Source organism: Ptychodera flava, chromosome 6 (assembly GCF_041260155.1).
Source record: "Ptychodera flava strain L36383 chromosome 6, AS_Pfla_20210202, whole genome shotgun sequence".
In the NCBI taxonomy this organism is placed as follows: Eukaryota; Metazoa; Hemichordata; class Enteropneusta; family Ptychoderidae; genus Ptychodera; species Ptychodera flava.
This window is the reverse complement of record NC_091933.1, coordinates 7,508,417-7,535,858: the sequence shown is the minus strand read 5'-3', so window position 1 is coordinate 7,535,858 and position 27,442 is coordinate 7,508,417. Positions and strand designations below refer to the sequence as shown.

General features: G+C 37.0%; 1 protein-coding gene across 1 annotated transcript; it reads right to left on the bottom strand.

The window, feature by feature from the left end:
* Positions 1 to 1,407: 1,407 nt before the first annotated feature.
* On the bottom strand, positions 1,408 to 20,752 carry LOC139134712 (calcium-activated chloride channel regulator 4-like). Its single transcript, XM_070701685.1, has 11 exons — positions 20,217 to 20,752; positions 17,558 to 17,852; positions 15,104 to 15,378; positions 14,190 to 14,438; positions 12,720 to 12,944; positions 11,989 to 12,285; positions 9,953 to 10,180; positions 9,055 to 9,319; positions 8,454 to 8,624; positions 7,875 to 8,093; positions 1,408 to 7,203 (listed from the first exon to the last, which is right to left on the bottom strand). Exons 1-11 carry the CDS (start codon positions 20,391 to 20,393, stop codon positions 6,770 to 6,772), a joined length of 2,835 nt encoding a protein of 944 aa, XP_070557786.1. The 5' UTR covers positions 20,394 to 20,752; the 3' UTR covers positions 1,408 to 6,769.
* Between the last annotated feature and the right edge of the window lie 6,690 nt (positions 20,753 to 27,442).

The following is a 27,442-nucleotide window of genomic DNA, read 5'->3' as shown; positions in this document are numbered from 1 at the left end:
GGGCAATCATTAGAGAGTCGACTTTTAGTGTAAGTGAGAAACAAATAAAGTGTTTGACGGGCCTGGGAAAATCCTTTTAAACAATTTATCCTCTCTTTTTGCATTCAAGAGAATGCTGTGTAAGTGCATACTATTTCACTCTGCGTTGGAGTATTTTTAATGGGTATTTATCATCTGACGTGAAACATGAATTATCAGTTCTGTCTTACATCTTTAACCCTGTGTGTGTAGTAACCAGAACTAATGTCAAGACGGCGGCCTAGGATCACAGTTAACAAAATTCAGCATATATGCTGATTTGTTATCTTGTTGCAAACAAAAACTGTATTTTGATCTCCTTGTGGTTCCAGGTTGTAACATTAATGGTTTGCTGTTTTATTACCTTTGTGGTTGATTTTATTACTACAATTATGGGTTATATCACATTTATGGAGATTATTAAATATAAAGGGGTTACAGACCCGGGCTCGGACGCCCGAAAGGTTATTTATAGCTTTAGCGACTCGAAATTTGTTGCGTATGCCTACACAATTGCTTTAATTTATAATTTCAAAATTTATTGATGTCAAAATTTTCTGCAAAAACGACACCATTTCGATCGCGTCAGATGTGTTTATGTTACCTGGAAAAAAGTTCCGATCCATAACGTAGAACAGGGGTATACCGTTTTAGTTGTCCTGTCCTAAGACATACTGGTAGCGATTCGGGTAAACTCATATGATAAACAATATTTACACTTGCTTTTCGGGATTTGTACAATTAAGAATTTTCAACAACTTCCATATTTGCACTTTTAAAGCCAAAACATTTGCATTGGTTTCGTTCAGCTGAAAAGAAACTGTTACTATGGAATGAATCGGCATTTACCACTGTACAAACAGAATCGACTTTTATAAAATAGTAAGTTATGGTATCTGCAAACTGTCTGTATTGTGTTGATCTGAGACTCACTCACAATGAACTACAATTCAGCCTGCTACCGTAGCGATTCAGAATGTTCAACCGGACACCCTGAACACCAGTTCAGAGTTTCTTACATTAAAGCTAACTGGAGTGGCTATAAGTTCAAGGCGTTTGTTAAAATATCCTGAACTCATGGTCAAGCCGGTTGCACGAGTTACTATCGACACTTATTCAAAATGGGCGCTCTAATTCGGGGTTCGTGCACGAAAACTCTGAATTACATTTCGGTGAATATCTGCAACTATAAGTTGTGGACAGGCCATAGGCCAGGGGTGTTCGAGCGGACGCCCTGTATGATATTTCTTACCCTTTAGGGTATTCGTGTGGACACACCGAACGCAATAAAATTAAGTTATTTAAAGAAACTAACTTATCTGGTGCAACTGGTGTTCTTCACATATCAGAGTACTTTAAACCCATGAACACAAGCTATCCCATACCAAATGGCTTACAAAATATTTTATTGAAAGTCCAGAAAGTAGAACAGTGACAAATTCAATCTCTCAATATTTGGTGTCTAAACGCCATTTTACATGTGTAATAATTACTTTTCCCAAAAAGTAAAACAATGTAACATATCAGCCGAGGTACCTCCATTTTTGTTTTAACGCAGCCGTACGGCAATTCATCTCTGAGAATTTTGACAAACATACTAATATAAAAGGAAAAAGTCGTAAAAATACATATATCTAATGAACTGGAAATCGAAAATGCACACTGTAAAAATAGCGGACGCTAGACGCGTCTTTACGCGTTCAAAATGTACATGTCGGTGTTCAAATTTGAACGGCTAGTGTTCACATTGTTAACACTAGTGTTCATATTATTAACAATGATGTTCTAAACCTGAACACGATGTGTTAACAACCATCTCCTTCAAGTGTTCAAAAACTCAGCATCACAGAAATTTTACAATACTCTGAAACAGTTAACAATCTTTGTGTTTTTTACTTTACAATGGCTATATTAATCTTATTACTGCCTCGCTGTCCGGCATACGTACACGGATTTTGGTATGACAAATTTCACACTAAGTGAAAAATATTTCCGGTCTACAATTGCTGAAAGCATGTTTTTTCTAAAAAGGAAGTATAAAAAATAATTTTACACGTTTATTTCGGGTTGAAATTTTGAAAATTTGAAAAGACAATCAGAAAACTACCATGAACGTTTTAATTTTAACATCGACGTGCAAGAGGCGTTCTACTTCTAAACACTTGGTGTTCAAGTTTGGTGCCTTTTGTTATCCCATGATGCATCAAAACGGAAGTTGTGACATTTTTTTTGTAAGCGCACGCTGAAGTCGTGATCGTGTGGAAACAAGACCAGAAAGGGTAAGTTTTCTCTCCAAAATAGTAAAAGGTTTTAGATTTTGAAGCATCTGTATTATTATCCTTTGAAATTATTGTATTGTACTATGAAATAGCTTAACTACGTGAAGAAATCTTGAATTCTTTCAGTGGCTGGTATACCAGCAACTAGCTGTGAATACGCAGTGGTACTTTTGGCCATGGCCTATCGATCGATCTCACTCGGGTCAAGGGTCATCGCAACACACTCTAGCGATAACCCTTGACCTGAGCGCGATCGATACGCCTTGCATAGTACCGCTGCGTAATCACAGCTAACACATGTCTTTTAGTAGACACAGTCGCATGTTAAACATCAGTTAAACATGATCCTACAGTATACAATGTATTGTGTCAGCATATGAGAGTTTGGCTTTTTTATTTTAATCAGTTGATGACAAGAATAAGCAAATATTTTTAAACATTATTGAAAAGAGGCTCCCCTCAGCCCCTTGTCTTTCATAGAAAGTCTTATCTCGACATATTACCTATTGTTGCATTATTTTCAGGATGTAAAAAAATGGACTTAACTGAAAATCGAAGAGTTGTTACAGAAGAGGTAGCTGTTTTGGAACCAAGCTTGAGAACCCCAATTCATCTCTAATGTAGATTTAAACTTTCAAGGGTCAGTAACTGAATTTTGATCAGTTTCTGTATTTGTGTTCTTAATTAATCTAAGCTTTGGTAGCATGCTACGATAAACTATATGTTGCCGGAGAATAAGCTTTCACAGACGTGTAGTCTCCCTCATCGGATGCAAGGGTGGAATGAAAAATTAAAGCTGAAAGCGACAGAAAATTCAGAGTAAAAATGTCCACTCTGAATTACTGAATTTTCAGAAATTTTCACTCTGAATTTCCTGTCACTTTCTGCTTCAATTTTTCATTCCCCCTTGCATCTGATGAAGGAAACTTCACGTTTTTAAAAGCTTATGCCCCTGTCACATTTAGTTGATCGCAGCATGCTATCAAACCTAAGATTATTTTGTATTGTAGCTCAACGCGTTTCTTGTTCTTAGCAACTGGTTTTAGCTTTGCAGTCACCTAAATATGTGGATGTGTAGCATTGTACTCAAATTTGTACATAACAAGGTTTTTCTTGAAAACAGCCTGTACGAATCCTTTAATATTTGAATTACACGTTCCAAGAGATTACCCAAGTCAGATATGTTTAAATTATGATGAAATATGCAAATTTATGTTTTTGAGGCTGATTTTGCTATTTTTTGGGTAAAAATCTTCTTCTCTTTACTGACGTCTTCAATATTTGAACATGTCCCTAATATGACCGTAGTCAAATTTGTGCTATCTGTCATGAAATATTCAAATTTTTATATTTCATGGCATTTGTTGTCATTTTTGGTAAAAAAACTTTAAAAAATCTTCTTCAAACTGCTAATTTAACAGCTTTGATATTTAGGACATACATCTCTACTGATAGCCTTTTTCAGATTGTTCAAATTATGGAGAAATTTGCAACTTTGTATTTTTGAGACATTAAAGACATTTCAGAAATTTTTAAGATATTGGGGATTACCATAATGTGATATATTCAAGTTAAGATAAAATCTATGTTTTCTTTTATTTTAAGGACGACTTTTACCATTTTTAATAAAAAAAAAATGGTATAAAAATTAATAGCAGGGTACACCAGAATTTGAAAGGGCTTTACGATTATGTTTTTAATTTCTGAGAAGTAGATTTTTGAAATGTCACCGATTTATTTCAGGTTTATTTAAAGATATTACAAACAAGCAAAATTTTTGGTTTATGAAGGACTTCGTTGGACAAGGAAATAGGTTTTATCCTGCCAAGGACCAACTTTCCCCACTTTCTGCATGTTGTGCCTTACTGTGACACTTTGACAACTTGACATGTTGTGTTTACTTTAGTGTGGACAACTATATACCATGTGAACTAGAGAAGCCTTGACTAACTTCTTTTCTTCAAAATTTACAATTGTCTATATATAGACAAGAGGAAATGTCTTTAAGAAGCCATGTTACAAAAATGGAGTATGCATTTCATACATATACGTCTTTTCAACACAATGAGTAAGCCAAATTGTGAGCTTTTACAGATTAGTTTTGTACGTTTTAACAAGTATGAACATAAAACGTAACCCACAATATCTAAATAAAACCAGATTTGTCATTACTTTGTTCATGTTTTTTAAAGCGATCTACAGTGTTTGCGGGGATTTTTTATTGCTTATGTTTTTTGATAGGAGGGTGTTAACACCGTTGGTAGTTTCCTCTGACAAACTTTACATACAAAGTGGCAATGTTTGTTTGCCCATTTTCCAGTAAATTATTGTACTTTATTCTAAAAATGTTTTGTGTATTTTTAGAATAAAATAATTTAACTGAATATCAGTGGTCTGTAATGTTATTTCCAGGCTTGACATCCCCTGAACGCCCAAAATTAAAGGTGTTCAACAAACGCGCATCATGGGTTCTAGCCTTTAACACACTTATCGTTGAACGGCGTCCATGCGTTCAAAAAGTGTTACAGCCCTTTGAACGCGTAAATGCGTTCAATTTTTGAACACATTCATGTGCAACGAGTGTTCTGATATGGAACACCATGGTGTTCAATATAATGTCTGATGAACACGTAGCGTTCAAAATGTGCACACATGTGTTCAAAAATTGAACGTTGGTTGAACACGTAGTGTTAAATTTCTGAACGTCTAGACGCGTTCAAAAAGTGTTACAAAAAGGCGTTTAATTGGTGTTCTATCCTTTAACACTTAACTTTACAGTGCAGTGCGGTCCAGAGTAATGGTTTGTATTCAGGTATAATATTAACCACTAGTGAGGTTAAACCAATCTGAGACCAGTTGTGCATGGTTGATATAGAGTTTACATCACATCCTTTTTCAATGTTCTGTCCAGATATTTTTTCAATAAGTGATGGTGGAGATCATTTCAATATTATCAAAAATGCTTTCTAACGTGGGCCAATATTGTAGACACTGAATGAAATTTTCAATTCTGACAATGCACAAATTTTACAGATGCATACAAGAGAATAAGTATCATCGATATTTGGCTTTCTCTTTTTACCTTGGCGATATATAGTGTTATTACTTTGTAAACCAACTTTCCATCTGCTTTTTCAGTTGCCAGATCATTAAATGTTCAATGTAAAGTTTATTGCAAGCATATCCAATGTAGACGAGTGTGTGCCCTCTACCGTTGGATTTCCAACGGCCCAATTCCCGTACTTCATCGTTAATATACCGGGCAAATCGCAGCATTTAACATGTATTTTAGTTGAATTTGGTACTCGATAATATGAAACGCACCATTACAGACGGAATTACGAGACTAACCCTTTCTGCAAGTGCAGAAGATCAAACCCCCCCCCCCCAGTTTTATGCAGAGAGTAATTTGCCGCAGACTTGGTCACCAAGTATTTAACAAAAAAAGCGCAAGAAATGAACAGTCTTTCATATTTCCACAGCTTCGACATCAGTACCTGTTATCAAGACCGGCCGTGAAGTACTTGCGCCAATGATAACGTGCGGGATTATTTACTAGAACGGCTGTGGTTAACCTCTAAAAGTGATCAAGATCGGTGATCAACAAGACTCATCAAGTTAAACTGGACACCCAAATCTGTTATGACCAATCAGTTCAGGGTGTTTTGGCGAACCCCGAAACCCCGATCCTTATCACAGCACAGTGTTCAAGCAAACGCCTTGTCATACGACGCCCTGAACTGTTGTTTGGAGATATAGGATTTAGAGGAAGATTAAGGAAAATGGAAAGAAGATATTAGTCTCTAATCATTACCAACATTAACAAATTGAATTACATTCATCATCTACTCGGCAGACAAGTTTTTCATGGCAGAAGTCAAAAGTATATCCGTCAAAAACTGTCTATCTATCTATCTATCTATCTATTTATCTATCAATCTATCTTACTATCTATCCATCTATCTATCTATCTATCTATCTATCTATCTATCTATCTATCTATCTATCTATCTATCTATCTATCTTTCTATCTCTCTCTCTATCTATCTATCTATCTATCTATCTATCTATCTATCTATCTATCTCTCTCTCTCTCTCTATCTCTCTATCTATCTATCTATCTATCTATCTATCTATCTATCTATCTATCTATCTATCTATCTATCTATCTATCCGCCTATTCGATACTAAAAGCAGATAATAACACAAATTAACAAATTGCTACAAGTGCGGTGTATATAATAACATGCTTTGTAAGTTTCATGCCTCTTGCAATGATCAGAATGATCAAACTGAAACTTTAAAAGTTAGATTTGTCTGTAGATTTTTGCGTGTGTGTGGTGTTGATTATGAAAACCGCATGGTATAATATTCCCGTTCACCGATGTTTAATTAAATTGTTAAAAAACATAACGTGGGCTCTAAATAATGTCAATGAGCATATGTCCTGTTCGCCATCCGCCGATAGCTTGCTAAACTGTGTATGGTTTTTCAGAGCCCATGCAAAATATCTTGACGACAACTGCTACTACGACGGCGCAAACGACGACAGCCGCAGCGACAGAGCAGCCGATGATCACCGGCAGCATGTCGAAATCTTCAGGCGGGGCTTCAGAGGTAGTTTCTACGTCATCTAGATCTTCGACAAAGAGAACGATTGAAGCAGAAACGACATTGGACGGTTCCCCTTCGTTTCCTGCCTCATCCCAAGCCCATACCGAAAAGTAATAGGTCGTGTTTTCGTCAGCCTCTGGAACTTGTACTGTGAACGTCTCATCCATACCAAAGGTTTTCGGCGATTTTAAATCTCCATCGATGATGTCCTGGTTTGTCAGTCTATAACCGTCGGTGAAATTGGAAGATATGGAATGGAATTCCCTGCTGATACGGATGTCGTATTCGTCAGCTATTAAACAAAAATGCCAGTAAGCAATTATGATATCTTTATTGATATCTATATTGATATCTATCTATCTATGCCAGTAAGCAATTATGATATCTTTATTGATATCTATATTGATATCTATCTATCTATCTATCTATCTATCTATCTATCTATCTATCTATCTATCTATCTATCTATCTATCTAATATCCATCTATCTATCTATCTTCATTTATTATTTATTTATATATGTATTTTTATGCATATCTTTTAATTAATTAATTAATTAATTAATTAATTAATTAATTAATTAATTAATTAATTAATTTATATTCTTATTTATTTATTTATTTATTTATTTATTTATTTATTTATTATTTATTTGCATAGTTAATTGCAGAGGTATTGACCTGTACATTTCTACCCATTCTACGAGACTGGTTGCTTATACGAGACTGGTTGCTTATAGTTTCTTTAGGTCATATTTACTTTCGTTTGACACTTTTTGTGTGATTTTTGCGAGGATTTGTGAGCGTTTATTATGAGAATATTTTCTAGCGCATCTCTTGGTGACTTCAAGTGAGTGAAAAATTCATTTTTGACCATTTAAAAAAAACCGCTTTGTTGACGTCTTCAAAACCAAACACGAAATGCACTATTGAATGACAGCCCCTATGTCTTACATGTCTATACCTGTGCCCCTGCCAAAGTCATTTCCCGGTGCTGTCCATGCTAAGGTGATCGTCTGCTCATCGTATGACGCATTCACAACTCTGAGGTCGGTGATTCTGGAAGGCGGGAAATTGTCACCAGTTGGTATTGTGACAGGTGCCTGGATGACGCCACCGGACACTACGCGACTGAACTGGCCAACCTTTTCTGTTTGATCAGCTGTCTTATAACCTGGAGACACTGTAATATTCAGTTTTTAGAACACACAGATGTGAAATAACGACTTTATCTGAAGTAATGATGAAACTATGTGAGCACATTTTTTAGTTGGTGTGGCTCTGTCGTAAAACTGATCATGTGTATCGGGAAAAGTTTCTATCGCATCAATGAGCAAGCTAAAATGTAACTATACTATTTTGCACTTCAATCTTAATTAAAGACCTGATACATTGGTCGAGGACAACACGGTTAATGCACGAAACAGTGAACAAATATTGGACAATTTGACGTTTAATAGCCCTTTAAAATACCAACGTATTGCTCTTCAAACTAACTGGTACTTTTCAAATACCTCAGGCTTCTTTGTGAAATACAGCTTACCTCGATTCAGTGGTAAAACTCCGCTGGTTGTTATACTGATTGGGACTTCTGCTCTTCCATCTTTGTCCTCGGCTATGACTTTGATGTTGTAACGACAATTGGGGCACGTGGCTGTCACAAAGTCCATGAACACTCCTGAGTACACGCCGTCGTCTCTGACGACATCAGCACCTGACACATGCAAGTTGGTTACACAGGTTTAACTTCTTGCATTGAAGGAGCTAGACACACGTACACATCTAAGAGACATAGTAGTCTCGGAATTTGCTCATAATAATGAAGACATTCATATCTAGACTAACTTAAATATAGACAATCACTTACAGTTATTGAATTAACAAATTTAAAACTCACGTAGATCGGTCAGATGAATGTGTGATTCTTGGAAACGATAGACAGGCCGGTGGACATTTAACTTATCTCTGCGTGTCAGATAACTATCCGATTCACAGTTCAACTATTAACAGATCAAACGTAAGTCGTATTTATCAGCTTTGCGCGAAAAAATCGAGAGATCCTGTGATATTAAGTATAAACCTTAAGATAAACGATACCCATCAGTTCGTGAAAGTAATCCTTCCAACACTGTGAATACCCATACCTGCGCCGTTATCTCGAAGTTGTACGTCTACTGGATTGTGAGGATTAGGTCTTTCTATTGTCGCTATGACACTTGCTTTCAATATCGGAGTGTATCCTCGGGACACCTGAGCGTAGATATTTGTCTTTGCAGGCGTTTCGGTGATGAGTGAGTGGCTGGTAGTTGTGGTGACGCGTATTGGTTGCGTGTTGTCCTTAGCAACGGACTGGATAGAGATCTCGACCTGTTGGGCGGGTCCGGTGACTTCGTACAGCCACTCACCAGGCTGGGATATCGATATCATTGAAATGTTAAGGGCAATAACATACATGATACTTAAATTAGTACGTGCCTCGAAATACTAAAACTTGGGCCTAAACTCTCCTTTCGGAAAATTTCGACAACTCGTTTACCGAATCAAGAATAACAATCATTTGTCACAGTGAACAATTTGATAGTGGAGAATTTTCCCCTACTTTTACGGATATTGGCCGTCATTCCCGTGTTGCTTTAATGGGTGGAATTAAGATTTCGGTTTTCACCGAAATAAGGCGATGAAAACTTTACTTACTCCAAGAGCTTCAAAACGTGCTCAAATACAAGCGGTAGATCAGAAAAGTTTTTGAAAACGTTTGAGACAAGTATCTTTCCCCAAGTCGTGTTTTATGGTGATCGATCGTCATGAATTAAACCCACATTGAACAGTGAATGAGGTAGCTGCAATAAATTTTAGTCCATGGGCCGTGCTATGGTTGTTAGCTGTTGTTGACCCTGCTCTCAGGTATAGAAGCAACAGGAACAGCCAAGAAGACGTACGCCATCACATAGCCTATAATTATTGCAGCTATGTATACAGCGACTACTTTTCGTGTCGCAAGAAAGTTCAGTTCGGCACGTTTCTATTAGTACAAAACCTTACCTCTGCAACACCTATGACCTCAACAGATACGGTTTTCTTTGCGTCGTTTGTGTTATACTCAGACGAGTTACTGTCAATGACGCCACCGTTAGGCCTGTTTACGACGACGGAAATCCCCGACGTGGACCATAGAAAGAAAAATATCGAATCTTTTCCGATCGTAGAGTCAATGAAAGTAGATCCCGTAATCTTGCCACCGCTTGGTATTGCTTCTTTTTCGCTGTATAACTGTGTAGAAATGGAAAACTTGGCCTTCATCTAAACGAAGCGAGGTTTATTTCACCATTTCACAATTGATTGCAACTCAAATAAGGGAACTCGTCGTGTAAAGGGATTGTACGTTTATGTGACCATTCTTCCCATGCCAACAAGTGCATACCGTTTCTTGTGATACCAACAAATAGTGGAGATGTGGTTGCACTTTGCGCAAATCGTAGTTGTTCGCTCATACGTGGACGAGTGAAGACCAACGCACGCTGGAAGTCAATATACGTAACTTAGGAAGCCTTCAGTGGTTACAGGGGGTAGGCCAAGGGAATTCCGTGCACACCTGTACTGTAAAAGGTGACCTTCGCCTATCCTCCTGTCTAAAATACGGTGGTTTCAATCGGGTTCGAACCCACAACTTACGGTACCCAGTTACCTAGCGAAATTTGACCCTCTCCCCGTTGGACATTCTAAAGCTTGACCCCCAACCACTGCGGTATTCTCACCAGGAATAATTGAAACATTATCAGATAATATACATATATAACTATCGGTTTAATTGTTATGTAAGTTAGGGTTAGCAATTACAGAGTGGAGGGCCGGCGTTTTGGGAGACAGGGTCTCAATTTATAACTCAAGTATTTTTGAAGGGACATAATATTTCATTCATTTTGCAGGAGGGTCACCATATTTTGTGCAATTACAGGAAGGCAAGATGTGACTGATATAGTGCTTCACCAAAAAATATCAAATTATATTATGCAGTCTATATCAGACAAACGATCGATCAATTCCTCCGACAAAACAAGCTATATCATTACATTTATACATGTTTGATAATATATGTAAATGTACTTTGCTCGAATTAGAAGTAAAACGTACATTTGTGTACAAGAAATTGGATTTTTGGAATTCCTCGAAGATGGCGATTCACTATACACGATTGTCTACGAGAGAACTATGAACAATTTTTTTTCAACTATCTGTGCATTTATACATGTTTGATAATTGCTATAAATTCAGCTGATTAGACCAGGGTGGTTACAAGTCCATGTGACTGTGTGCAACAAATTTGATATTGAAATGGGGAAACTATGAATAATGGTTTTTCCAATACAAAACTAAGTAAATCTGTGTATTTATGTACCCTTGATTATTGATATTACTGTTCTTGATTAAGCTAGAGTGGCTACAAGTCCATGTGTGTGCAAAAATTTGATTTTTGAATTTCACCGAAATGTTGATTCATTATACATGGTAGTCTTTGAGGAAAATATTAATAATTTTTCCAATACAAAACTAAGTAAACCTGTGCATTTATGGACGTTTGATAATTGACGTACTTGATTAGACTAAGGTGGTTACAAGTCAATACGTGTGCAAGAAATTTTATTTTTGAATTTCACCAAAATGTTGTTTTACTATACATTGTAGTCTACGAAAGAACTATGAACAATTTTTCCGATGTATTTATGGAAGTTTGATAATTAATATACACCTTACCACCTGTCCCATATATGTTTGTCTCTTGTCTTTCATCAGTTTCAACTGTTTAAGGTGTTTAATGTAGGATGCTTGTGAAACTTGTGGATAATGTTTATGTATTTAAAAGAATCAGTGTATTTCGTCGGTGAATTCCTGTTCAAGAAATATCATAATGGAGAATCGAGGATTTGGCTGTAAAATAAGCTAATGTTAAAAGTGACCCTCCCCTTGGACAGTTTTCTAAAAAGTGACCCTCCCCCAATTCCCCCGGCCCACCCCCAGTAATTACTGAAGGCTCCCTTCTTTATTTCGGTGTCTTCTGGAATATGTGTGAAACATTTTACCTGAATAGGCACATTTTGACTTCCGCCAAGCCTCATAGTTATAGTTGCCGTTAGAGCATCGTTTAGCCCTGAAGAGCTGTTACCTTCGGTGTAGTAAAATGGAATACCACCAGTTTCTGTCGATAGATTAAATAGTTTGCCATCTGCCTCATCGCTCAATGCCACTGTATCCACCCGGACTCCCTTACTGACTAATGTCGGTTTGACTTCATCGATGTACGGAGACCGGTTCTCTTGTCCGTCCGTGATTAGTAATATGATGCCGCCATTTGCAACTTGTTCCCCATTCTCTAGGACCTAAAGCAAAACGACGGCGACCACTGAACTCAAATGACCTTTGTGATTTCGAGTGACGCACGTTCCTCACGACCCTTGTCATTTCGATCGGTATGCAAATTCTCCATAAAAGGACACTGTTGACAGGCCCGTTTGGGTTTACTCGGTTGACAGGCCAGCAAAAGCCAGAGATCTCGTTTTCAATAGATCGGAGTGTCTGTTAGTTTGAAACTTTGAACTTAGTTATTGGTCAAAGAAATAGTCTGGGTAATACGTGCAGCTACAGGTCACAAGAGATTTGCATGGCGCCTCGCTACTGACCCTACCTTTCCAAATTTTTACCTCGAGTTGAACATTTAAGTAAGCAGCGAGCTAATAAAAGGGACAAACACAGAGTTCTTTGGGTCAATAACCTGCAGGCACAGATAGTCTAACGGTAATAAAAGAGCACCTACCTCAACACCACTTTCCAATCCACGCCCGATGGACGTTACGCCGTTGACAGCAGTTGGTAACAAACCTGCCAAAGCATCACGGCTTTGGGAAGTGCGAAGTTCGGCTAAATACGACGTTATACTTGAAGAGGTGCTAAACTCGACCAGCCCGACAAAGTGGCCATCCGGGACAGTTGTTCGGATGTACTTAGTCGCTATTTGGTTAAGAGTGCCTATTCTATCGTTCTTAACATATAAATGAAGGACAAAGAAAGAGAAATTCGTGAAAACGTAAGTCTATGTGATGAATATCTTCTGTCTCTTGGAAAGCTAATAGATGAGTCACCAGATAAGCATATGTGAAAAATTTATTTTACTCATACAGCAACAATTCAGGTTTTTTGTGATTTCTGAAAGTAATGGAGTCTTTATCTAACCTTAGTTTCGCGAAGATTAACACTCAAAACTTTAAGGTAGTATGCGCCTCGAAAGTGAAAGACTTAAACTTTTGCCCAAAATTTCCTCCAGGAATATTTCAGCTATTCTCTTTCAAAATCAAGAACAAAAATTGAGGGTCACCGTGCAAACTTTGGTACTACGGACACAAATTACTCAAGATTTACCGATATTTGAAATTCAAAATGGCCGCCATCCCTGTGTTAACTCTTTGAGAAAAAAATAAAATTTTCGTTTTCGAAAAACTAAGCCAGTAAAAAGTTTTCTTACACCAAGAGCTTTAAAATGAACCCTAGTGGTGGATCAGAAAGTGGTAGATCACAAGTGGTAGATCAGAAAAAAATTGTCAAAGTTTTAGGGTCCAAATATCTGTCCCCGAGGCGCGTTCTACCTTAAGATTGCCGTTCCTTCCATGCACACATATTTTTCTCCTTTCAGCAAGGAACGTAATGTGTCCGGCCAGGAGCATGTATTCGAAATGAATCGATTTCACCAAGTCCAAATGATCGATATTTTCCACTCCGTCCAATTTAAAACATTGAATGTACACTTTGTCGGCGAGAACTACTATGTCGTTATATTTGTACGGTATCTTATATGAATGAACAGATGTATTTGCCATACATCGATTCGGCTAACACTAGAGCTTTTCGTGAATTCTGGAAGGTTTCAACCAGACTTTAACGTTTTTGAAAAAAAACTGCATGTATGATACACTACAAGATAAATTCACGATAGAAAGTCACGACTGAAGTTGTTTTTGCACGCTTCCTGCATGAAAATATTGTCATTTCTTCGATAGGTTAGAACTTTTCCCGCCAATATTTTTTAATATCTTATCTCATGTATTCTCGTGTAAAGCTTGATTCATTGATTTTTTTAGACGTGTGAATTACCACTGTTTCTACACTCTTCTACGAAAGCAAATTATAACTGTGAAAATCTCCCAACCTGCTTAATTCAAGCATTTAAATGCTGATCTCATTTTCAACAGCTAAAATTGCACCTTCAGTAGATTTCTAGTTATATACTCACAGTTCTCATGCTTGCAGATACGTCAAGTACCAAGACGATTCGAAGCGGAGACGACTTAACCACACGAAAAGTCGGCGTGGTGTCAATTACTTGCCGGGCTGGATTGTTGTCATTCTTGAAATCTTCTGACTCCAGCATTACGTCCCAGGCACTCCTGTATGAACACTGTATGTTCTGTTGGTTAGGAGCCATGGCATTGTGAAGGGACCTTAGATCACCAGTGACGTCACTGTGACAGAATTCAACGACCTGAAAGGAGAGCAGGGACGCATGGAAACAACATTTCTTTGGTTTCCTTTGAATTGAATAACAGAAATAGAATCATAAAATATGAAGACGGGGCATTAAATATCTCATCACCTTTTTCCCACTTTTTATATGGTTATTTGTTTAGTCGAGGAAAATCAATAAGAAGTTTGACAAACAAACTTTATCACACTTGAACAGAACCTATTATTCCAAACTCTATCTTTTAATTGAAACAAGTCGCTTTAAAATGACCACCAAATATATGAGTGGTTTGTGTGGAATAAGGTCATGGATCATCAAAACGATAAAATCATGAAGTAAATTCATACGTTGCTAAGCTACCATAAGCAATACCTTACTATTAGATAGGTCAAACCTTCCAGAACGTTTAGATTATCCAACTATATGGCTGAAATGCTCAACACCATTTGTTAATATTTTTACAAAAGTGAGGCGTCTCAGCCAACAATCCACATGTGACTGACCGGGATAAGAAAAATAAGATTTTGAAATGCTCAGCGATGTTTATCTCGGCATTTAGCACTTTCCGCTGGAACAAAATTGCCATATTGGATCAGAATTTTCCGTACTGAATTATTCCGTTGCTCTGAGTACATATCATTCAGTTTTCCATCATCGGCCAAAATCGGTCCTACCATACTTACAGAAGCCAAGAAACTTGCGAACATGTACGATCCTGTGGCCTGGTTGTTCGATATGGGCTCGAAACGACAATCATCTTTGGGCCATTTTCCTTTCCTCGGATTTATATTGCAACGTTTCCCTGAAGAATCGTATTCCTTTCCGATCACCGACTTTGAACAACGTGTTGGTTCTACTTCTCTGTCCTCGTTCAAGTAAAAATGTTCATTTTGAGATTTGGGGTATTCGTCGAATAAACCCCAGCGCAGATGACCCCATTCGTGCACAATGACTTTAGCTGTAAGTACAAGAACACAGACAACAGTTTTAGAGGTGGCAGACAGACAAACAGACACACAAACAGAGAGACAGACAGACAGATTTATATTTAGACAAACTGAATGCAATACAATGTACATTAGCTTGCATTGTACGAATACAGAACTCAATGGCAAAGCAATCAATCAACCCATTAGTCTGTCAGTTTGTCAGCTGTTACCCCATTACCCCCTCTTTTTTGCTCACGTGTTTACACACGTGAGCATATGTCGCAGCGATGTCTGTCTGTCTGTCTGTCTGTCTGTCTGTCTGTGTGTGTGTCTGTCTGTCTGTCTCTCTGTCTGTCTGTTGGTCCGATATCTCAAAAACGGCTTAACGGCTCATCAGATCAGAATCAAATCTGGTACATATATTCAGTTAGCAAATGGCAAGAACTGATTAGTTTTGGTGGGTGTGGCTTGCATACTTTTTGCTCATTTGCATAATTAATGATTTTAGAAAAACGGATATACATTAAAAACGACTACACACAATTTGATGAGATTTGCTAAAAATGTTGATCAGCAGTGGGAACCATTAAGGGGTGACATGAAAGATAAATGCTAATTTGCATATTTAATGAACTTTCCTAACTAGGGATATATGTCTGATTTGACTCGATCAAAATTAACCAAACTTGGTATGTATATTAAAGATACTATGATTTAACATTATTGAAAGTCATTAAGCGTTTTAACTTCAGCCAATTCCTAATTTGCATATTTCATGAACTTTGTTAATTAGGGATATATATTTGAAATGACTGGACCAAAGTTGATGAAACTTGCTACATGTATTGAAGCCACTATGATACAACATTTTTGAAAGTCATTAAGCATTTTTACTTCAGCCAATTCCGAATTTGCATATTTAATGAACTTTCCCAATTAGGATATATATCTGAATTAACTTGATTGTAGTTGTTGAAACTTGCTATATACATCAAAGATACTGTGATATAACATTATTGAAAGTCAAAAGACATTTTTACTTCAGCCAAAACCTAATTTGAATATTAAATGAATTTTCATAATTAGGGATATTTCTCTGAATTGACTTGATCAAAATTAATGAAATTTGCTATGTACATTAAAGACACTATAATACAATATTATTGAAAGTCATTAAGCATTTTCTCTTCAGCCAATTCCTAATTTGCATATTTAATGATCTTTCATAATTAGGAATTTAACCCTTTTCCTGCCAAGTCCATATTTCACCACCAGGTCAAGATGGTTAAAATTAATGAAACACAACGTATTCCATATGATGTATTTTAACATAATACTGTACATTTGAAGGCTGTTGAAAACATAATACTGTAAAGTTGATTTTTTTTGGACAAAAGATGCTATAACATACCAAGCCAAGTGGGTGAAAATACGTCATGTTTTGGCTCAATACCGCTTTTTACTGACTTGGCTGATGGGGAAGTGATACAGTTATTACTGTCTGGCAGGAAAAGGGATATATCTGAATTGACTTTACCAAAGTCGATGAATCTTGCTATATATATTGAAGATACTATGATACAACACTCTTGAAGGTCATTAAGCATATTTACTTCAGCCTTCCTAATTTACATATTTAATGATCTTTGCTTATTAGGGATATATACCAGGATTTACTTGATCAAAGTTGGCAAAACATGCTATGTACATTGATGATTATACCAGGTACTAGGTTAAAACAATATCGAAAGTCATTTCACATTTTCATGTCAGCTAATTTATAATTTGCATATCTAATGAGCTTTCACAGCTCGGCATATATGGCTTGAAGGACATGGCCAACAGTAATTACACTTGCTATATAAATTGGTGATAAATAAGAGCAGTCAACTTTAATATTTTTATTTCAGCTAATTACATATTTGCATACTTCATGACCTTTTAGAATTAATCGGCCGTGATTATTGTTCATTATAGTGATCATAATAATTCCAATGAAGTTGCAAACATGTGCCAATGAAGTTGCAAACATGTGCCAAAGGTTCAAATTTACACATAACTTCAATATATAATGAAACACGTGAGCATTTACAGTTCATATCTGGTTCTCTTAGTCAGGACTCGGCGATATTACTCAAAAAATCAAAAGTCATTTATTTTTCAAGTGCTAATACTTGTAGAGCAACAGCCCTTTCTATATGTGCTCACCTGGGTCACCATACTTGTCAACTGTCCATTGTTTGTCCAAAATAAACTTGTCTGTCAGGTGTATATACTCAGCTTCTTCTCCACAAGAACCAAACTGATTGGTGTACGGTGTTTCTCTCCCGACATTCTCGTGGTTCGACACTATGATATTAGCGGCGTCGAAGAGCTCGCCCGCAGCAGGGATATTCGTCATGCTGTCACTCCATGTGTCTGGGAGCAAGATTGTAATTTCTTTGAAGAATGACCGCTGTTGCGTTGCAAGGAAGAGGGAACTTGATGCTTCAGTGAAGACATCCTGTAGGAGAATGGAAAAACTAGTTTTGAGATGACTAAAATAGTAATTTCCGATTGATAAATGAATTTGATTGACACTTCCTTTGCTACCGTGTCTTTGAAGTTTATTGCTAATAAACCTTTACTGAATCGTTTCCCGATTTTTGTTGACATCGTGGAATTAATTAATTGGGAGGATTTATTTGTTCTGCGCCTCCTTTTAAAACGAGATTCTACTCAGGCATACCCTTATACGTGTACATTTCATTTGAGATGTGAATGATCACAAATATACTTTTAATTACCATATGTCACAGAGTCACTTACAAGAAGACAATTCGATTTCATTTGTCAAATACTTGATACTTGATCTTAAGTGCTTGTATTTTCCAACAATAAATTGTCAAAAGCCAATTAAAGTCATCTTTTCTTTTAGTGGTTCACACAATGCGCCGCTTTCTGTGTGAATTCTTACCCATTTATCGTTATTTTTATTTTGAAGTTTGTATTTATCCTATGACACAGACTCTCTCTTCCGTTAAGCATGGCTACCCTAGGGGTAGAGTAGCTGAGGGCTAAGACTCACCGCTTAAAATTTGTGCTGAATGCACGAAATCAATCGTGCGCCCTCAATGACACGGTAACTGTATTAAACTTGTTATAATATTTTCATTTTATTTGTGTTTCGGTTCAACGAATATGTTTTGTTCCATCCTAAATTATGCTGAAACAAAGTATTATACTTGCAAACACAACAGTAGGTGCTTCACATGCAGTGCTATTGTTTACAGCAAAATTGACAAGTTGAACACCAGATATTTCATCCTAATTTTTAGAGTAGAACACGCAAATGCCATTTACAAACAGAATACAAATAAAGTCACTGCCAAGGAGAGCTTCAACGCTGTAACTGACCTTAGTCAATGTGCGGATAAAAAGCTTGGAATGAAAGTATAATGTAAATGTCACCACTTAGATCAAACAGGTAATCTGAGCAAATGACATTCTAATGAGATTCTACTTATACTAGTAATGCTTACTCCTGTCAGCCGCATATCTCGACCAAACAAGTCAACGCAAAATTGTACATTACGCTCATCTGAAGGGTATACCTGGATATAAATGTATAAATTGCCACGGAATAATTTTTCTGGCTGCCTCCGTATTAAAGTTGTGTCACGTCTAGGCAACAAAAGCAAATATTTGACTTCGCTTCTACTGATATGCATCCTGACTTCTGTCAGTGACGCGTTTTTATTTTTGATTCGTAAAAAGCATTACATTATAACTCCCCAAAATGCAGTCTTGATGTGATATGACTCTGAAACGCTGTCAAAATGGTCGTTGTAAACTCAAAACGTACTGAAACCCGCAGGTGATCCTATCTGAGCTTTATGCAGTTGTAGTAGATATCGAACGGGACTCCCTCGTAAGTCGATTTATTTGACTACAGCTTGTGTTTGTTTGTTTGTTTCTGGGCATTTTCCCCCGAAATCTTATTCGTTTTGTACATTTTCAAACATTCAATACACAAGATAGTGCCTATACGCACAGCTGCAGTGGTCCTTCTCGCTTTTGCACCGTTTAGTAATCATACACTACACTGTGACTGCCCTACAGATGCCCTTATTCATTTGACCAAGTACTCAAACATCATTAATATTGCCGGGTGGCATGGCTAAACGGTATGGAGCTGTGATATATAAATCAGCTGATCATTACAAATCAGAATCGGCATGCTTGACACAACAGCCATTGTTTGCCTTGTTTGCTTGGGGGCAATATATCATTTTGGCAGTTGATTTGGCATCGGGGATTTACATCCGCATAAGGTCGGTTGCTGTCATCGCTATGTTGGGAGGACTTGCCATATTTCTAAAATCTTTCAGAAAATGAAAAGGCCATTTAAGCAATCAACAACCAGGCGAAATCGTCGATCATGGGAAGATGTAGAAATTTGATTCATGTTACGGAAACTCCGTTCCTTTTTCATACATACTATTGAGTTTCTGAGCTTACTGGTACAAGGAACTACAATAACTATAATTTTGCGGCTCTCTGACCTAATTTGAAGAGGAACCAAATATCAGGAAATACATTTTTGCGATCATATTCTTCATAAAATCCTTTTTGTAGATCGACGAAATAGTTAATAATCGTTAAAAATGTTGGTTTAAAGTAAACGTGATGTTAAAATCTTTGATTGGTACTCTTTCATACCCATTAATGTACATGTAATAGCCTGTGCCGAAAGTAATAAAACTTTCGGGAAGAGATCATTTTGAAATCTAAAGAAATCACTGAGATATCAGTCCAACTACCCTCAGCTCGTTTACCTCTTTTTGAAAGTTTGTAATTCTGCCTTATTGTTTTGAAAATGTCTTACCTTTAGTCGTTCGAGCAGCGTTGCGTTCTCTGTGACGTCATCGCTGATCGCTATCAAGACTCCTCGATACTCGTTGTTCTCAAGAGAGATTGGTGACCGGGGCAGCAATGCAAAGGAGACGTGTTGAAACAGAGCTAGCGACAGGCAAGTTAGGAGGAAAATTCTTAAAAGTAACATTCTGACTATCTATGAACGTAATTTCCTTTGTCTAGTGCGGAAGGTGTTAATGTTGTAAGAACTGAACAAGAATGACAATTTGTCAAAGTTGCGCTGGCTTGGAATTACCCGATTGGTTATGGGGTGTCACCTCTAGTCTGTATATAAATACATTCTATTCCTAAACGCTTTCAACGAATTAACTGTTGCAAAGATTTTCACCGGAAATCGAAAGATAATCAGTCAAAGGTCATTTTTTACGGGAGGTTGCAGCCTCACAGTCCCAATGTCAATGTTAATAGCAGCTTATTAACATGACGTTTTATCACACTTCATGAATAAGACATAACCCCCGGAAAGTAAACGAGAACGCGTTACATGACCAATTGTCAGACGAACAGAAGTTAGTCTGGTTAATAATCAACCGCAATTTCCGGGTTGCATCTTAGCTTCTCGTCAGATCAACATGAGCCAATCTCATTACAGCTACCAAAATAAATACAAAAACAAGACAAAGATGAAATAAAACTGTACACAAAACACGGTACAAAACAACTAAAAAACAAATTATGGACATCGAGAATAAAATACATCGAGATTAAAATTACAAGATAAACAAATTTAAAACAACAAATTTAAGCAAAATATTATTATTTCATCTGGAGGAAATTTAATTTAAAGTGAATACATACCTGGGCAGTGTCGAAATTTTCTATTATTTACTTAATGCGGATGGAGTTTCAAGAAGAAAGAAGGCTCATAGTTTATTTGAAAAAGTAGAAAAATTATACATTTAATTGGCTATAAAAACACATGTGAAGGGTTGACCCTCTGTTGGATAATATTGGAAATTCAATATTTTACTATGAAATGAATAACTATGGACCCTTCGTAATCTACTGGGAATTTTAAATATGGAAACTTAACTTGCACGCAATGGATCTTTTTTTCATACTTAAAAGGCTGTATCAATGATAGAATTCTGGAAAATTCCAGCTTTAGCATTGTGTAGGCAGGCTGCAGTGACGGATCGATCTCGATCGCAATAATGAAATACAATCGTTTGATCAGGGCATACTTTCCAAATCGTGTGCAAGGAAACAAATACGTCAAAGTCTGAGTTGGGGAAACCTGTGGGTAAAATATCGACAGAAGATAGAGAATAGCTGAGTACATCACAAACAAACTGACAAATATCATGATGTAGATATTAGTAGGGGTGCTGCATGAGACATAGCCGACGAAACTGAACTTGGTGACGATCGATATCGTAATGATATCGGAAGCGCTTCCTAAGAAGACAAAATCAACATAAACAGTGACTGCCCCCCCCAAATATCAAGTCTGCCCCCTGATTTTGATGAATGCGGCAGAAATTGCCTCTTTCAATGAACATGCAGAGAAAACACAGTTGGATATGTGATTATGAGGGTACAAGTCAGCCTTGGTTGTTTGACTGATATTTACTGTGTTTGAATTGCATAACCGTAAGGCAGGCTAGCTCAGTTGAGGGAGAGGGGAGGAGAAGAGGTGTTTTTGCATTGAACTTCAGAGAACATAATCTAAAGACATGAGAAAATTTCAATCGCAAGGAAACAAGAAGGATTCGAGTATTTTCCCCGTAAATCACTTCAAATGTCTCAAATTTCGTTAAAATTCTACAGGTACTTATGGATTTATCAGAGCGACATTGATCTGACTAGCCTAGACAAAGGAAAGAAAGAACAATTCTCGCAGTCACCGACCTGCTCTCTAATGTCATCATTTAAACGATACGTTTCGCCGACTGAATACGATAAAATGCCTAGACGCTCGTCACTGATATCCATTGTATCAAAGGTTTCTTTTTCCATTTGAAAGCTAACGGCAGAATTGAAGATCGATCAACGGACTGTCTATACCCGCCTGAGGTTGTAGACAGCCTTAATTGGGACGGGTGGTCCCGGCCAGGAATCGCGCCACCAGCGCCAGTAAATTTGGTCCGATTTTTTTGAAAAAGTCAACTTTTGTTGACATAACGATAGACAGCTTTCCTATATCATAGATCTAGTGTTGGAGGTGACGTGACAGCAAGCCAAATTTTGTGCCTTGTCTGACAGGCTTGAAATCTGATATTTTGTAATGACAAGAAAAGTTTTGCTGATCATTTGTTTTTATCTCACAATTCACCCCGTTTAGGCCTTTGAGAGCGATTTTAGAGAGAAATGCACCTGAGACCCTTTCAGGGGATAACCATTACTTTTACATGAGAGTGGGATGATCGACACGGTTCAATACTTCGATTAACCATGCTAATACTTCGATCGAATTCACACAAATGCCTTGCGGGTAACAAAACTAAGCTTTTTGACATGGCGTCCTTCCTTATTGAAACGATTAATATAATATCAATCTGAGCGAAATTAATAACGTCTTCAAAGGCCAGTGAAACTATATTGTTTACAATAGCACAACCTAATTACCGAATTACAATTCTTGTTCGATCTTGTTGTAACCTTTAACCTCTGCATTTTCTAAATATCACATTAATTTAAAATATTGATAACTATGTTACATCATTCATTCCAACAACATAATTGAACTGTTCCAGCCATTTCCAAGATACAGCCGCCCACTTCACCCACACCGTTTATGGTTACATACAAAGATTACATTAGCGATACTGCAAAAAAACGAGAATAAGTTTACTGTTTATCAAAAAGTGACGGTGTCAAAACAAAGAAGAGACATTTTATTTTAGTTCAGATATTGTTTCTATTCAGGTCAAATCAAGTAGAGTTGTAAACAATACATTTGCAAATTTCATGAACAGATGTTCTACCCTACCGATCAGTTGGCGTCACAGAAGTTCAACCAAGGGTCATTCTTTGTTAGACTTACGTAGGCAATAGTGTAGCGTGCCATCTCTTTACTTACCGTATGTATTGACGATAGTTGATGTCATTGCAGCATGGTTAGATTCACTCTGATTGACCATATTCAGTGGTGTTCGATATTTGTAGGAAAAACATTTTGCATTCGTTGGTTCTAGACCTGCTTCTTACGACTACAAATGCTCGAAATACTCTTTAGGCCTATTTGATCTACTAGCCATTTTGTTTTCTTTAAACTTGCCTTTATCTTTTAGAAATAATGATGCGATATGTTCATTTTACGGATAGGAAACCCCTGATATGATTCTTATTGGATTAGGGTTTTCCCTCGACTGTGCCATTGCACCGTTGTCTGCCCTGGAAAAGTTACTGATAGCGCGGAAATCGCCCACAAAACAAAGCAAGCAAAGAACACAATCTCAAGACATGAGAACAGTTGAATCTCAAGGAAAGAAGAAGGATTCGAGATATATTCCCGTATATCACTGAAAATGTCTGAACTTTCGTTAAGATACAACAGGTACAAGTGGATTTGTCACAGCTACACTGATCTGACGAACCCAAATAAAGAAAGAAAAGAACAATTCTCGCAGTCACCGATCCTACTCCCTGATTCCATCATTAAAACGGTATGTTCCGCCGACTAAATACGATAAAATGCGTCAACGTCTACCACTGATATCCATTCTTTCTTCTTCCATTTGGAAGCTAACGGCAGAACTGAAGATCAATCAACGGACTGTCTTTTTCATCTTTATTATACATTACTTGAAAACAAATATTAATTTTGCATTAAACATCAAGTTCAGTTTCCAAATAGCAAGTTAATTACATTTATAACATGACTGTATGAAGTTCATTGGATAGTTGTACATTTCAGAGTAAAGTTTGTATTTTGTTCTGCAATCATCTCCTATTTTAGTAGACCTACAATTAAATATTGTTCTCCATTTGCCAATGTTTGTGAATAGTCTATTTTCCGATCAGTATAAGAAAATTAACAAATTTTTCATCATCTTGAAAAATTATTCATACAACAATAAAGTACAGTGTATTTTTCTTTTATATACATAGGCGTTTTCGAAAGTTTACTAAGGATTCTACACTATTCCAGACAACTTGGACATTATAAAAATCTTTGTTCGTGGCTATCTATCTATTTACAAAAATCACAATCCATGGACGTTCTTTTGTTCCGGAAAATGAGAAATTTATGACACGGAGTAATCCGTGACAAAATTTCTTACTAAATGCTATTAATTTCTAGTCTTTTCCCTGTGATTTTGTTCGACTCCAACAAGCATTGAGGTTAATATCCTCAATTGGAACCTGTATTCTGTGACTGTCACACAATTTTTGACAGAGTCTGAATAACACTGAGCTATGGTCTACAGTTAAAAATGTACATTTGTTTAAATGTAAGTTTCTGTAAGGGAACTCTGTCGCCCTTGCGTAAAACAAAAAATGTTATTACAGCCATTGTCTACAAAGAAGACATTCAAAAACATTGGCTATTTTGCAAAATGATTTTTCATTTGGTTGAATAAAACGCTTTGTTAAAAGCCATTATTTCAAAAACTGCGTGTAGAAGGATGGTGATTAAAACTATCAATGTGATCTACAAAGTTTGTGACATCGGACATTGCAGAAAGAACTTAGTTGTATTCGAAAACAATACATAGTACAATGGAATGTATGGCCAGCTTTCATCTTTCACAGCGAGAATACATTTCGCGCAAATAATATTAAGTTCATCCACCTGTGCTTTGAAGTTGGGGTATTTCACACCTCCTACGTTGCAGCATTGCTTTGCAACACTGTTATTATTAAGTCACCCTTTTCTGGATTTCAACAAAAATTGTAAACCAGGTTTTGCACTGCGTCTATTACATCATATATAGCAATACAAGAGGCCAAATAAAGAACTTGTGACAAGACTAACGACTTTGTAATAAGAATTCTGCCATACAATTTAAGTTTCTGGGTTTAAAGGCATTAAAACAGATTCTGATTTAGCCACTTTACTATCCCAATTCAGCTGCTTGCATTTTGCTTCATCATATCCGAAATAGACACCGCGTGTTTTGACAGGTTCTGTTGTCGCTGACGTTTTCCTTTGAGCCTTGGCAGGCTCCAAGCCACACAGCTTCAGGTTTGCTTTTATTCATCTTCAAAGCGCTGCATTTGCTAAAATTTTCCATTTACTCATAGACTTAAGTAGATTGAGTGTAAGTCTTAAAGAAGCAGCGTTGTGTCATCAGCCTTCTCTGGTATATGAGCTGATCTTTTAAATGTAATACGGATGCCTCTGATGTCGCTTGTTTGCCTTATTTTACATGCAAGAGGTTCGATCGCAAGTAGAAACAGACGAGCAGATATCGGGAAACCTTGCCACACATCGCGCTGTAAATTGAAGAAAGCATCCAAATGCCCTTTATAAATAATGTAGCTCTGTACAGACGCATAGAGCGTATTCACCCATTGTCGAAAAGAAACGCGAAGATTTACATATTCCGAAACTTGAATGAATTTCTAGTTAACAGTGTCAAAAGCTTTTTCGTAGTCGACAAAAAGAAGCACAACCTTTCTTCTTCAAAAGTTTTCTAAAATGAAAAATATCATCAATAATTCGGATATTTTCGCCGATGTAACGGCCACACAAAGAACCCGTTTGATCTCTGTGTATAATGGATGGAAGTCCACGTTTCACTCTATTGGCCAGTACATGTAGTATAATCTTGTAATCTATAATGTGCAACGTTATTGGTCTCCAATGTCGCAGATCGTCTTCTCTTCCTTTCTTGAATATTAATGAAATTACTCCTTTGCTTTGTGACACACGAAGTTTCCCATATTCGTAAGCTGAGTTTATGGCGTCAAGGACATGCGTCCTGATTGCTTTCCAAAAGTGTTGGTAGAATGCAGTTTTTTAGGCTATCAGTTCCTGGTGATTTGTTTCTCTTCATTTTCCAAACAGCGATGAGACACTCGTCTTCTGTTAGTTGATCTTCCATGTGTCTCTCTCTGCTTCTGATAGTGGTGGTATTATGACGTCACCGAGGAACTCGTGAAGGTTGATATTATGTTCTCTTTCTTCAAAAGTTTCTCATAGAAGTTGGCAGCTTCTTTCAAGATGTCGCTTGTTCGAGTTTCAGTAGCAAATGAGTTTTGGCAATTTCTTTCAAGATGTCGCTTGTTCAAGTTTCAGTAGTCAGTACAAATGAGTTTTGTCATGTTGTAAGTCTTGTAATGTCTCTACGTTTAGCGTTTTTCTTTTCACAACTTAGAAAATATCTTGTGCTTCTTTCTCCTTCTTCAATCTATTTCATTCTGGAATTAATATACGCGCCTTCAGCAAGCCATACATTCAGTTTCTCCAGTTTCTCTTTCGTATTAACATAACTCTGGATGTTTCATCGGTCGAATTCTCCAACAGTCTTCCCTTCTCTTTCTTTAGCTGATCGTCTAGATCTTACATCTCGTTTTTCCAGTATTGTATAGTTCTTCCATTTAATATTGATATTGATGTGATCCCACTGAGGTAATGCGCGACTTGAAATGTTGATATTCGCTTGCAGTGCTTGTAATGGTTTGCTTTGATCATTTGTTGTACTCATCCCCTCTTTTGTTGAACTTCCAGAGTCCTTGGCCACGTTTCTCATTTACCAGTTTCAGTTGAACAAAAACTGCAATGTGGTCGGTTTCAACGGTTGGTCTAATGTCTGCTTTTGAGACATTTCTCTTGAGGCGTTTCGAAATGAAGAACATGTCTAATCTACTGTGGATGGAGTTCTTTGTCAATCTTCTCGAAGTGAACTGTAACAAATTGGGGTGAGGTTCTTGCCATATGTCAATCAAACTTTGTTCAGACACTACTTATTTCAATTTAGATGCAGATGTGTCTTTTTTCTTGCAAGTTGATTTCTTATCTAGGTTGGGATTTAAAATGCAATTGAAATCACCACCGACAATCATTGTATGATATTTCTCCATTGAATTCAGCAAAGCATTCGCTTTATCAAATAACGTGCATCTCTTTGCAGTGATATTTGGTGCATATAACAAACTATTGACAGATTCTATGTCTCAAGTTTACAAGTTATGGAGACGACCATGATCACTATCGCTAACTTTACTTTCAACAAGCAGCAACACGTAGACAAGCGTATGTGAAGACTTCGAAGTGGTCCCCGCAGT

Excerpts from the sequence above, each read along its gene's own strand:
- LOC139134712 (XM_070701685.1), bottom strand. The coding sequence starts at position 20,393 with ATGTTACTTTTAAGAATTTTCCTCCTAACTTGCCTGTCGCTAGCTCTG. Across the intron at positions 12,286-12,719 it reads GATTGGAAAGTGGTGTTGAG|GTCCTAGAGAATGGGGAACA; the intron begins GTAGGTGCTCTT and ends GTTTTGCTTTAG. Across the intron at positions 8,094-8,453 it reads AGTTTTACCACTGAATCGAG|TGTCTCCAGGTTATAAGACA; the intron begins GTAAGCTGTATT and ends TGAATATTACAG.